Raw genomic sequence first — 14507 nt, 5'->3', positions numbered from 1 at the left:
ATGGCGTCGCGCACGTTTCGCCAACCGCCTCTCGTCTCCTCTCCTCGCGCCACCCCGCGCCTGCTCCGACGCGATCACCAAGCCCCGCCCCCCCCTGAGGCCCCGCCCACCCCCACCCCCAAACCTTCGGCATCCCTTTCGGCGGGAGGCGGCTGCGGGCTCTGGGCCTGGCCGACCGGCCGACCGGCCGGGGGTGGGGGACCCGTTTCCGAAACAGTCGAAGAACGCCGCGGAGGATCAGCCGCCCGCAGGAAGAAGGCTCAAGGCAGGCAGACTGGAGCGGTCAATCGGGCGCCGCGCACCACGGAGCAACGCGCGTCACTTCACTCCGTTTACCCTGCACGTGCTCGAGGGATCGGAATTGCCTCTCGCCTTGCCGCGTCTTGCCGCGCCTCGCCGCGTCTTGCCGCGCCGCGCCTCGCCTCGCGCCGGTCATCGAGCAATCAGGTGTGAGAGGAGGCCACCGCCACCCGCCGTTACCGAAACACCGATATTGTTAAGACGGTGATAATACAACGGGGGCAAAAACGCGTGGATACTGGAAACGTACTAGTGCCGCCGCGATTCAGTGATTCGGTTCGATTTGTTACGTCGTCAAGCCGACGTCGTTGTTTTACCGTCGCCGAGAGCGGACGCGATACGGTCGCGGACGTTGCACGTGTGTTCAGTGAAAATTTTATCTGGAATTTTACGTATTTTTCGTGTTTTTTGTTTTTTTATTTTTACTTTCATTCGTTTTGTTCTTACTTTTCTTTTGTTTTTACTTCACATTGGTTCCTGTTTCTGCATTCGATTGGATCAATAATTTGGTATATCTTGTGTACCTAGCCTTGTTTATTGGTTTTTTTATAATTGTGATACAAACCAAAACATATTACCACCACGTTATCGTTATTCGTGATTGTAACAAACGGATCAAGAGTTGACTTGTGATTTTCGCTGGTTGTAGTTCCGGCTTTACAACGGCAATTCTCGACTCGGTAAGTTTTACGATTTTATCCTTAAATCTTCTGTGTTTTTTTTTTTTTTATTTCAACGTTTACGTACTTTGTGGTGTACACGGTTTTTTTTTTTTCATCAAACCCTGTAATAATTTTTCCGTCAGCTGAGCTGGCAAATAGAATCAAGGTTGCAATATGTTTGAATTTATTCGTAACGTTGGGTACGGTTTGGTATCGTTTTCAAATACAATTAGATACATCATGGATCGCACACGACCTGAAAACATATAACGTCACAACTAATCACGCAGTTCAACTGCACAGCAATAATTATTTTCTTACAATCATTACTCCATTTTCTGATTGATTCACCGACTGATTGTACTTGAGATATTTATACCTTATTAGAAATTTCGGGATAGCCATCTTTTTCATTGTCTCATTTTGTGCAGATTAGTGCGGTTGAAATAAACTTTTGCGTTTGTGCGTTGAATCGCGATATTCACAATGTTTTGCAAGTCTTCGTTTTAAATTTTCCATTAGCGAAACACGATCACTATTTACATTATAGATTAATCGTTGTAGAAAACATTGTGGAAGATCGCGTATTGTTTGAAATTTTCATTTTTACCCCTTTGTTAAATTAAATCGACCCACACTATTCTACACATATATTTGTTACGCTTCGAGGATAATATTTGTAGCCGATGAATTCCACGATTATTACAGTTTTGTGTCTCTATATATAAATACCGATACTATAACGTACGGTGAAACACGTATAATAATCATATCTTCTCGAATAATTTATATAATAATGTGAAATTTCGATTTACAATCAAACTGAATTAAACTTCCATTTTCGAAGAAAGAGTTAGATTGGGGCTTTGCAAAGTTCAACAATAATTCGTGCAGCGGGTATAAACAGCTATGACCTTACCTTAATTGACATATGACGTGTAGTTTTTCGTTATAAAAACATGCAATACCTCGTTAACAATAAACTTCCCAGTGTCTCATGTATAACTTGAACAGTTGTATAACGCTCCATAATCATACGATTCTTAATTGAGTTTTGACTATACATAAATGATCAGCGAGCCGGTTTCCCTCGATTTCGGATACGTATCCTCATCCAATCGGAAGATTTTATTACGGTGTTTTCTAGGATTTCCGCTCGGCCGAATGCTTCCTATATGTGTATATGTATATATATATATATATATGTGTGTGTGTAGGTATACGGACAAACACACACGTACGACATGTAATTGATTGCGTTTGGCCTGCAGCGTTACAGTTATACTCCGATCGTGTTTAGTAGGCTGTACCCACGTACTGCAGGACGCGTTTGTACGCTAGAAAAATCGGGGATCCAACCCTCCGAGGGATAGATAATAATGAATATATGCTGCCAGATTGCACGCGCCCGTTTACATTTTCCGCAATCGACGGCCGCCGTTCCGCTGCACAGCCTCCGTCGAGTGGCGACAGTTGGTTAAGTAATTGTACAAGTGGAGTACACTGTGAAAACATCGAGTGAAACACCGACTGTAATGTGTAAAGTGCAATTTCAATCCTGACTACATTCCCAATTAACTTATAAATTAATTGTTTTATTTGATACGCGGTTCTTCGTCGACGTCTAAACCTCATTTTTATATCCTCGATCGAATTATGCGACAGACTGTTATCTTAGTTACAAATCCAATCTCAAATACCGTCAATCATACGTCTTTACTTTGTATTCAAAAATTTTTCTTACCGCATAGCTTTCTTTACCTACATTTATACCTTATACTTTTTGTCAATTCATCGTCGCTTGTCTCTCCCTCGATCTGCAGCGGATGATGGATAGAATAAATAAATATAAAAAAAAAAAAAAATTAAAAAAAAACGAAAGTGACCAAGAATGTTTCGGTCGTTTTGTATTTTTGAGAATGAAAAGAAGTAAAGAAGTGTTTTGAAGTTCTTTACCGAGATCTTACCTTCCAGATTGTAGTACCTCGAGTGCTGTATAACCAATCTTCTTTTTTTTTATACCTTAACTCGAAAGATTCGAAAACGTGATTGGCGATGTGGTACTTAGGTGCATTTCTACGTCGAATTAGGGGCTTTGTACACGCAGCACACGCGTTATTATATATCTGTTTTTTTTTTTTCGTTTTTTGTTGGGGAGAAATTTACACACCGCTGCGTAGATCCGTCAAGTTTTTCATTCATCGCGTGCATCTGTCTCCGTGGATTTACGCAACTATCATTCGTAAGAAAAACGATTTCTTGGATCGAATTAAATGTGGAGAATTTTTTTACGAGGAAAGCAATTAATCAAGAACATCAACTTCTCATCCATACGATCACTCGTCGATTTTGCAATATAATTATTACGCACATACCTTATACCTGCAATGGAAATCATAAAAGGGAGGCGAATGATGTTTGGACTCGGTTAAAAATACAATCGTCGGTAAATTTTCATCACACACATACATGTATCTATATCGGAATAATTTTATTCGACAATTTCTTTTCCCCCTGCATCGTTGGATCGTTTTTTTTTTAAACTTCCCATGCACGGCAGCTGAGCCAAGAATTCAACCTAATACATCGTACAACATCCGTCGCATGTATGCTAACATCCTTTTACGTGCACCAAATTATCTTTTACATCTCACGTATATAACGTGGTATATAAATTTCGATTCATTTCGTCCATACGAATATCACAGTTATCGGTCACAAAATATTTAAAAAACAACAAAAAAAAAAAAACAAAGTCACACCCGCGATCGGGTTTCGAAATATTACACCTACACGCTTGCACGGTATTATACGGTATTATTCATTCGTTTTACACATTCATTCAACAACGACACGCATACGCTTATACCCACCATATGTATAAATGTGACATCGGTCTTGTAAAATTGATATACATAATAACTTTGACGCGATGTCAGCGGGTTGTCGAGAGCGAGTGACTGAATAGCGGACACACACTAATGTGTTTATAATATACGTATACGTGCTTATAAAGTGCGTGCTCAACGAGCGTTGAAGCGTTATGTAGTCATGTACTATATATATATATAAACATATATACATATGTATACATATATGTTATACATATCAGTCAGTCATGCACTTACGTACGCTCCGCTTCATCTATATTCCTCGCTACATGCATATTAGGTACATACATTCCGTCATTAAACCTTTGCACGATGTGTAATATTCTCGTGTAATATCATGATAATTATATTATATTACACGAAACATACCGATCTCCCGATTCAAACAGCAAACAATCGACGATTATTTATTTCTTTAATTTATTTCTTAAATAGCTCTTAAATCGGTGCGTAATAGAACCTAGTTTGAGTATGAAAAATTGCAGCAGTTTTACTTTTCCTATTGCACATTTGTAATGCGCGTATCGCTGGGCGAATCGTCTCATGCGAATGTAACGCGACGGTATGCAGAGCCAGGTGTACGTGAGAAACAATAAATTACGCTGTCATTTCAGCCAAGCATCTCAATCTCTGGTAATTTTCAGCACTGTGTTAGCGTGGCCGGCGGCGGCGGTGGTCGACTTAGCCTGCAGTTACGTTCGTGCGGTTCCGGAAGCGGGGGCGCCGGCGACGGCGTCTCGGAATATCCACCAGGTTCCGCGGCAGCCAGAAGTCGGGAGGCCGCTGCGGCGGCGTTGCACGCGGCCAGGACGCTGTTGGGGGCGGGGGTGGCCAACCCTTGCTCTCCCACCCCCGAACCACCCTTCTGGAAGATGCCCCATAAAGGTCAGTAAACAGGCATCTTTTAAATTATCGGCTAAACGGACAAATTTTAACGTTGCGAATAACGTTTTTAAGATTTTTTCAAATACCAGATATTAAAAATTTTATTTATGCAAGTTACAATTAATTGGTATGATTATACTTCTCAATGTCTGTATATAAACAAATGTTATTAACCGGAGATGTATTTATACGGAAAAAAAGTAATCGAACGTTAGAACTAATATACGTGCGAAAGAAGTTACAATATACACTGAGAGAAATTTTTAGTTCCGTTTACCGCTCAGTCCTTAACTATTTTCATTCTTTACCATGACCGAAAAATATAGTTGTAGGTACAAAATAAAAATTAGTTTTCTAGCTGTTACCGGAAAGTCTAGTATCAGTTACTATTCTTTCACATTACGATCATCGTTACTATATTTTCTTGTAACTGTTGCGATAATTTAAGGCTTGTGCAACGATAAATCGACGTTAAAGCCTTATTTAATTAAAAAAGTAGTGTAAACTTCAGAAACTGATTTTTCATTGCAATTATCAAAAAAGGATCGACGATAGCGCAAAATGGTTAGGCGTACCTCGTTTTTTTTTCAAACAGTTTTTTTAACGATACCTGTTTTACTGAATTTTTATAGTTACCACAGCAAATGAAATTTTCTCTCATCGTACATATGTGTAAAATTAATCGGATTTCACTCGTAAATATTTGTCGTCAAATATCGGTGTAATTATAATATTTCACGAATAAAATTCTTCGGCCGATCGCTTTATGCACTCTCAATATTAACATATCGAGGCATGTTAATTATTATCGCTTGTAACGCATCGCGCACCGTATCCCGGCCATAAACGTGCCGCGTGGGTGGACGGACGGACATATTCCGATCATGGCCCGGCTCTCGTTCCGACGCGACGTCGTCGGACAGCCGCGATATCTCGCTTCGGATTCCATTTATTACGGGGGAATTATACGGCGACGCGACGCCAGCCGTCGGCTCTGGACGCGTCGGTGTTGGTCCGATAGAATCAACATGGCCGCTCGCTTTTCCTTCCGTCGTCGTTCGTACAACGCAACCTGCTCCGCAGACCCGGCGATCAAACTATCCGTTGAATAGGAAGAGTTAAAAAAGGTTCTATAAAGTGCCTGGGTCTAAAAATTTGGAAAAAAAAAAAAAATTAAAAGTACGGCACATTCTTATTTCTTTGATTATTGCTTGAAGTCGTCGGTGGAATTTTTTTGAAAAGCTTACAGCCTTTTTTAACTTTTTTAACTTTTTCAATTATCGTATTATATGTAACGTATGTGTATAACCCGAGTTCCAAGTACGAGTACCATATCTTCAAGTGCGAAGATAACAGGGCGTTGTTTCGAGTCGAATATAGATGTTATGGCGATGTCTATAACGAATCTGCAAAATAGGATTGACCAAGAGCTAACGCCAGACGTAAATAATGTGAATGTATTGTCTGTTATATATTAGCAGGTAACTAAACAGCCGCTGTAAGCTTATGCGATGAGAAATGTATTTGCGGAATACCACCGTTGCAGATGTTCCGCTTTGTTCCATAATATCTCAAATTATACAATAATTGTTGAATACTACATTAAAGTGATATCTCGTTTCATATCGCTTATACATTACGTGCTGCACGAGCATCGATCGGTACGCGAACTAAGAAATAGAAAACAAGCAACGATGTTACCTCTAATATACATTTTCGGAAGATTTCAAGAACGGGAAAACCTTCGTCGTTCGACGCATAGCGGTTACTTTCAATCGGTTCAAATTTCAGGCCGCGCTAGACGCGAGAAAAGAAGTTGTGACGTTTATAGATAAAAAGATACGAAAATACATTGGATTCAATTATACGCCGTATTAAAAACAGAAATCTGTAAAAACGTAGTCAAGCAACAACTTTCCACCCGACAGACGACGATAAAAGAAAACTCGGAACGAGCTTAGCTCGATTATGACTGCACCCAAATGTATACCTACGTATAATAATTGAAATTGGATGACGGGTATAGCCGTCTACTTATGGCACCTACGTAAGAGCGCGGGAAAGGCTTCGGTTTAAGAGGTATAACGTCAAATCGGACAAGCGAGTCGAATGCCCTGCGGCGTTGCAGGTATAATAACATAGCTTCCATAGGCATAAGGCACAGCGGGTTGAGGCGGGGTTGAGGCGAGGTTGCGGTTAGCCCTTGTCGACCCTACACACGCCTTTGCTAGGCTTCTGTAGGGCGACAGCCCCTGTCTCGCTGTCGGCGGCAGCCCTTAACGACACCTCGCCAACTATAGACAGACCAACGGGTTCAGGTACAGGTGACGTATGCCGATGCATGCACCTATGACTTATCCTATATCCTATATGTGTGTGTGTGTATATGCAAGCACAAGGTATGAGTATACGAGCTCAGAGCTTAGGGTAGCTGCAGCGTGTCTACCGTGCGTTACCCGTGCGCGGTTTATATTTGGAGAAAATTTTACTAATTATATCGTGTAAACGACGCTCCGGAATTATTTTATACATGTATATATACGTATACATATGTATGTTGTATACACGTTTTATGTTACGTAAATATACTAGGCGAACGTATTAGAACAATCACTTCACTTGGAGATTTTCGAAATAAAATCAGCGTCGTTTCTTACAGGATATAGATTTTAAACAAGCACATTTTTTCATATATATTCGTATCGCGTTTTGTCACCCGTTTGGATAACATTCAATGCACGTGTGTGTCCAATAGGGCATTCCGTATGAACTCGACCAAGTCCTAATTCTCAGTAACAGTTGTTTCTGAAATATTTTGTGGGTGTGGTAGGACCGCAAAAACATGTAAATTTATTTACTGAAAAATTTCGGGAATAACTAATGGTAATGTGAGGCTTGTAGGGCGTGTTTATTCGGCATGGAATGCCCCATGCGCATCGACGTTATTAGCTTGAAAGTGTGAAATCTCCAATTACTTGATACTGTAAATAGCGGATTATACGGTACATAAACGATTATCTTGTATCGTGCTGGTAAATGGCGTCCGCTGTACGTACGTATAATATCGCTGTATGCGTATACATAGATGGGAGATTATGGAAATGCAAAAATCACTGGACTAGGTATAAGATTTTTTGACAACCTGTCAAGATTAGGTGAATGATCATCCGCCCCGAAACTCTTCTATTTCCTAACTTTATACTTATTTGAACGTTGTTAATTTATTGCTACAAATTAGAGAGAGATAGAAGCATTTATTCAACATAAAATGTAAACAATTATGAAGTACAACAAAAGCGACGGCAAAATTGAGACCAAGGTTGAAAAAGATGAACAAAGAAATGATAAAACTAGATGAAAGTAAATAAATCAAAAACAATGAGTATTAAAAAAAGATAAAATAAACGAACAAACAAACGGATGAACACAATTGGTTTTCAAAAGAGAGAGGGAGAAAAAAAGAAAAACAACACTGCAACTGGCTTCTTACCTCGACACAATACGTCTAACCCGCATTAAAGATCCGTACATACGTATATAATATAAAAGTTGACCCCGACGGTGACGCCTGCACCCTCTCGAAGACCTCTGGGACCTGCATCGCCTCTCCGCGGTAATCCGAGAGCGCACGGGCCCGTTGGAAACGTCAGGGACGAGGGCGGGCGAATTCAGCCGATGGCCCGGAGGCCCTTCCTCTTGTGCCCTGTATTCTATACTTGTTATTGGAATCAAATACGGAGGGAATTTCGCGCAACACGCGTGTGTGCGATGTACGTGATATATCCCGTGTATAAAGTGCAGCCCCACCAGGCCCTCGGGGAAGAGGCTTAAGCCAGTTTTAAGACGCGGATTCTCAAACACCAGCTACGTTACGTATCGAATCGTGCAGGTCCAGCCCTCACGGTGGGCTTATTTTATACACACATGCAGGGAATAACGCGGACAGCTTACTTAATCCGCATGCCGAAAGTTGGAATAAAGCCCGTATACACAAGTGTATAAACGCCTGGTTGTCATGCGATTCCCCGCAAATATTTTGCTTGACGAATGATTTCGCCTCCACGTGGTGAATTATTTACAGGGTTGAATTATCTCCCCCACCACCCCCTCTATCAACGTCTGAATAAAAAGTTGCTATAAATAGGAGGAACTTTTTCAATGATATCGAACAATTTTACTGCACGGTGAATACCAATGAAACAATATCGCTGCTGTGCGAAATGAGATGAATCTTCCACCGGAGCGGGGCGGAAGTCAATTCATGGTCGAGATTTGTAGCTTTAGATGTATAATATAGATGTAAAATTATAGTTAACTCTTTTCCAGAGTTTATAAGGTGGCGGCGTTTAATTAATTACCGGTGTTTCAACACGTATACGCTTATGTATGTACGTGTGCATTATATGAACGTGTGGCGACCAACGCAAGGTTTAATCTAGCTTCAGCAAATATATGCGCGTCGGTACGTTGCGTTGAGTTGTGTCAAACGTAACATAGTAATTAGATTTCAGGGATGTATGCGTGCATGCCCGATTCAAGGACCAATTCAATCCAAACCAATTCACCTGGATCGTGTCAATATATGCTTTACTGATAATTTCGTTTACCTCCGCACTCACCTTTATAATCATGTAATTCGCGTTGTAAGAAAAAAAAAAAAACGAAGTTACTTTACCGAGGACTGTTGAACGGCTACATATTGACCTTCTTTTTAAAAAAATTCGTTATTCGTGAATTCGGTAAATCGTAGTAATACAGCTTCAACAAATTCACGTATATTCTACCGATTCAACTTCAAGTTACGTATGATTCTGAAATTTCAGATTGTGTTTTTTTCTCTTCCGACGTTTCGTCTCGTCAACTTTGCAAATAACTTCAGCCTTACCGAACACTGCGGTGAATTTGGCACGCGTCACGACGTATAGGTATACATACCTATATAATTTCTCCTGTGAATCTGTGTAAAATATAGTTATCACATGTAGAGAGCACAAGCACCGCAGTAAACGTGAAAGACGTAGTAGTGGCTCGATGCGCGATGTTGTGCGTCAGGTACGCGTTATACGGGGTTGACAATTAATCTTGAGCTTTCACGGGCAGAAGTTGGTACCTTTGCCGCTGTAGGAACGTACCTACGTTATACCTACAGGTAGGTTAAAGGGTGTAGGCGTCGGGACGCGTCGCGGAATCTGTGTCGTCGGGGGTTGTTTGGCGCTTCGCGAAATCTGTAGCTGGTGTAGCCGATGCTCGAGTGCCGGGAGCGTCGCGTCGCCTCGCGTCGAGACGCGGCTAGGATGGGATTTAATCTGTGTCCCGTTTCACGCTCAGCGAAGCGGAACCTTTTTACCCCGGTTTGCGGCGCGAGTCGCAGGACTTTTCGAGCCATTCGTACCTGTATGTATACGTATACGCCGCGGCGTTCGTTATCGTTCCTTTTGGCTTATTATAACGGATACGCGGTGCAGTTAACGCGCGATACCTTAAACTGCACCGTCAGGCTCGTGGTGTAAAGGCGTGACGTGACGTGATGCATGTCGTGTGTCCTACGTAGAACGCGTATCGCGGGACCGTGCAACGTGTTTAATTCCTCAGCGTTTACTCGCCGATCTGCGCACGTACCTCATGGGAGTACAGGTGTCTACGCAACACGGGAGGATGTGCAGTACGCGAACCCAGCGTGCCTTTTGACTCGATGATATCTCTTTACACCGTGAGGATTCACCGTCGTCGCGCAGGCGAGGTGCCGTTGCAATTTTATTCAAAGGCGTGTTCTTCACGCTTCGGCGAGTCTTGTAAAAGCCATTCAAATTTACATTCCTCTCGCTATTTCTTCTTCCGCACTTCGGCTCGCACGTACGCGGCGCCAGGGAAAGTGGGGATCAATTAAATTTTGTCAATTGCAAGATGCGTTTAACGACTTCTGTCTTTCACTTAACAAACTCTTCCTCTAGCTTCTTCTTTTTTTTTTCTTTTTTTTTTATTAATTCTGCCGGATACGTGTTCTCCGGATTACAAGCATCGCGCTCCTAATTATACATGCAGATGTAACGTATAAAATTATGAACAGTACTCAACAAATGTTGTCATCATGAAAAATTATCACACCGACTCTTGATAAAATTAGGTAATACCGCGTGGGCTGGATAAATTGTAAAAACTGTGAAGCTTATACGGAACAATCATCGCAACATTTAGAAAATAGGATTTCAGTCGCTACGACAAAGAAATATAAGTCAATTTCTGCCTAAACTCGACGAAAATTCTCCTTCATTAATCTTCCCTTGTCACCGAGCTCTATATTAGACGGTTTAGCGTATGTATAGATCGTAATTTAGTAAAATAATAAATTTTACCACCGCGTGTGGTAACGGTTAACCGCACTCATTTCTTAACTGCAACTGCATACCATTCGAGACAAATCAATCGATCATTTTCAATTTAGGTGAAAAATTGCGTTAGTTTATTAAGTTAGGTGCAGAGAATCTAGCGGTGCTCCTCTTTTCCGAACCGGGATACTCGGTCAATTTGCCTAGTTTTATATCCACTACTTGGATTTTTAACGTATTTCAATCGCAGCGTTTAATTGCTGCATACTTGGGCACGAATCGAGACAAACTCTCGCCAGCCTGAAATCTTATTCCTAAAACACGTTTCTACCCATGTTTTCCAGAAGAGGACCTGATGCACGGCGGGGGTGGCGGTCTGGGGGGCGGCTCGATGGTCGGACAGAACTCGATCTTTGGATGTTCAGCGGCGGGTCACAGCGGAGTGAATCAACTCGGCGGCGTCTACGTGAACGGAAGGCCCCTGCCCGATTCGACGAGACAGAAGATCGTAGAGTTGGCCCATAGCGGTGCTCGGCCCTGCGACATATCGCGGATTCTCCAGGTCAGCAATGGCTGCGTATCGAAGATACTCGGAAGGTGAGATAATATCTTCGCTCGTTCGCCAGGTAGAATAGCTTTTACCATCTAGGAAGATCTTTCACTGACAAGCGAGGTTCAAAACCTCGGACATTGCGATTGACGGAACGATGAATATCCGACGACATATCGTTAGGCCTGCTGTGATACCTGCAATGTCAGAATTTTTCATTGGCTTATTTCAAGGCTCTCAAATTCACGCACATATTTAGAATTCGTTACGTGGACTTATTTTGAAACTGAATAATGAAGAAAAGAATTCTTAAAACCAAAAGGGCGCATAAATTTTCGTGTTCACCGACGAGTTTATAGAATGATTTTTAGCCTAAAGTGGACTTATGATAAGATGAATTACTCTCGAACGAAATTTTTTGCAAAAGAAAAATTTTCATTTCAATTTCTTCACGGAAATGTATTATAAATTATTTTTTTTTCTTTTTACAGTCAACGTTACATTACATTTTTCTAAATCTTTCGAAATGATTTTACAAAGCGTAAATCGAGATGAACAAATTTATTCAAAGTGGTTTAAATAGCAAATTTGCGCGAGGAAATTGGAATAAAAATTTTTGGTCCGGAGTATTTCATATCATTATACATCCATGTTAGGCTGAAAATCAATCTATGAATTGATTGGTAATAAAAAAAATATTATACGCCCGTTTGGCTTTAGAAATTTTTTTTTCCAATATTCAGCTTGAAAATGAGTTTACGGAACGATTGGCAATGAAAAAACGAATTATACGCCCCTTTGGCTTTAGATAGCTCTCTAAAGCTAAAAGAGCGTACGAAATTATGAGCCCTTTTGGCATTAGCACCGCGATATTAAGTACCGAGCTTGTCCAACTATACGTAGATAAGTGAGAGTAAAAAAAAATTGAATGCCCTTTAGTCGGGTTTAAATACAGTATAAGAAAATAAGACAGATATCTTGACCGAGAAATTTTTACTTCCGGTTACCGCTCAGTCCTTGACTATTTTCATTTTTATTACCACAATTGAAAAATATAGTTTTAGGTACAAAGTGAAAACTAGTTTTGTTGCTGTTACCAGAAAGTCTAGTATCCGTTGCTATTCATTCTCATTACGACCACCGTTACTACATTTTCTCGTAACTGTTGCGAAAATTAAATGCTCGTGCAACAATAAATTGATGTTAAAGCCTTATTTAACTAAAAAAGTATATTAAACCGAACAAAACTGATTTTGCGTTGCAATTACCAAAAAAGGATCGACAATGGCGTAAAATAGTTGCGTGTACCTCGTTTTTCGTATTACCAACAATATTCGAACAGTTTTTTTAACGATACCTGTTTTACCGAATTTATCTAGTTACTGTAAGAAATGAAATTTTTCTCGTTCATCCTACTTGTAACTTTCTTTCGAAATATTGTCTGATTCGTGCATGTCTCCAATAATTTTTCAGGTACTACGAGACCGGTTCAATAAAGCCGCGGGCTATCGGTGGAAGTAAACCCAGGGTGGCCACTACGCCAGTTGTCAATAAGATCGCCGATTACAAGCGCGAGTGCCCCTCCATTTTCGCATGGGAGATTCGGGACCGGCTACTACAGGAAGGCGTCTGCAACAACGACAACATACCCAGTGTGAGTATCCTCGACGTATCACTTGTCATCTGTAAGATAGGCAAAGTTATTATTGAATTACAATTAGCTGCCGAGATATGAGCATCGGCAAGAGGATCAGCCTCGGAGTCTGCGATTCGCTGCACGGCGAATCGATCATTGGCCACGTGACAAAAGGCACTGTTTATTGCACAACGGTCTCTCCGAGTCTCCCGACAACGAACGTTCCGCACAGTTTACCGACTTGAACCTCCGCGCGCCATGCTATAAGGTAATATAATCTCGACACCCGGGACGTGCATCGGACGTTGATGGGCGCCACGCGGTTTATTACGCGCTCCTGGATCCCGAAGAGGGACAGCGACGTGCAGGGTGTAGGTATCCCGGGGATGAGAGAGGGAGCAGCAGCAGAAGGAGGAGGGAGCTCGGAGCGTACCTACTTGTCTATCGGATCCAGCCACTCGACTCGACCCTAATCAAAGTCTCGTCAATGCGATCGGCCGGGGAAATCCTCCGCTCCTGCAACAGTGGGCAGGGTAATCGGTCCATTACTCGGACCTCGCATTGTCCACTCGGTCCCAAACCTGCGCAGCGTCTCCTCCTCGCCAATTCGTTCAATCTGTTTCAGTCCGTGAAACGCGGGGCGACGAACCCCACCGCGGCGCAAACAATCGCGTCCTTCTTTCTGCGACTGCGAGTCTTTCCTCGACGAAGACTGCAGCGCGGGTGTATTCCTTCGTTATTCGGAGGAAATCGGGGGCTCTCTCGTCGTTATCTCCCTTCGGGACCGATCAATCAGCCAGTCTCCCGCAGCACGCACCGCGGTAATACGCGATCGGTGCCGCTGCACAATTCCTCGACAAGTCTGCAATGGAAAGTCCTCCTACCGCTAGCAGCCACTCGATCTGCCGTCGGTTTCCTCCCTTCTCTTCACCCCCGCGTCGGCCCTGCCGGCGGTGCCGGAATCGGGCTGAATGGGACCAGTTAAGCGTGTTGTACAATTATTCGTGACCAGCCGTCCGCGTAATGGTCTGCATGGATGCTCTGCGGGCGTTGTGTATGTCGGCGGCGGTCGAGCTCGCTCGATTTTCCTCTCTTTTCTCTTCGGCTCTTCGTCGATCGCCGTTTTCCCGGCAACCCCCGACGATGCTTCCTGGCGCCATTACGTACTGTGGATTCAAATCATTCCCGATACTCTCTCCGCACGCACGCACACGCGTACGGATCGACCGCTGGCTGTACAGGTACTCGTTGACGTTC

At 42.4% G+C, this 14507-nt stretch overlaps 1 protein-coding gene across 3 annotated transcripts in view; it reads left to right on the top strand.

The window, feature by feature from the left end:
- LOC124185168 (paired box protein Pax-6) overlaps positions 1–14507 on the top strand; it is an 89084-nt gene that overhangs the window by 54628 nt on the left and 19949 nt on the right. For 2 of the 3 annotated variants that reach the window (XM_046575643.1, XM_046575641.1), the window contains exons 1-4: positions 187–980; positions 4498–4738; positions 11409–11661; positions 13088–13268. In XM_046575643.1, coding sequence (XP_046431599.1) covers positions 4726–4738; positions 11409–11661; positions 13088–13268 — 447 coding nt within the window. In that variant the 5' untranslated portion in view covers positions 187–980; positions 4498–4725. Of the gene's footprint in view, positions 1–186; positions 981–4497; positions 4739–11408; positions 11662–13087; positions 13269–14507 lie in introns of those variants that run through there. The other variant, XM_046575642.1, reaches the window with a different exon arrangement.

The sequence above is a fragment of the Neodiprion fabricii genome, chromosome 6 (assembly GCF_021155785.1).
Source record: "Neodiprion fabricii isolate iyNeoFabr1 chromosome 6, iyNeoFabr1.1, whole genome shotgun sequence".
NCBI lineage: Eukaryota > Metazoa > Arthropoda > Insecta > Hymenoptera > Diprionidae > Neodiprion > Neodiprion fabricii.
The sequence above is the reverse complement of the archived record's forward strand: the minus strand, read 5'-3'. Positions and strand labels throughout refer to the sequence as shown.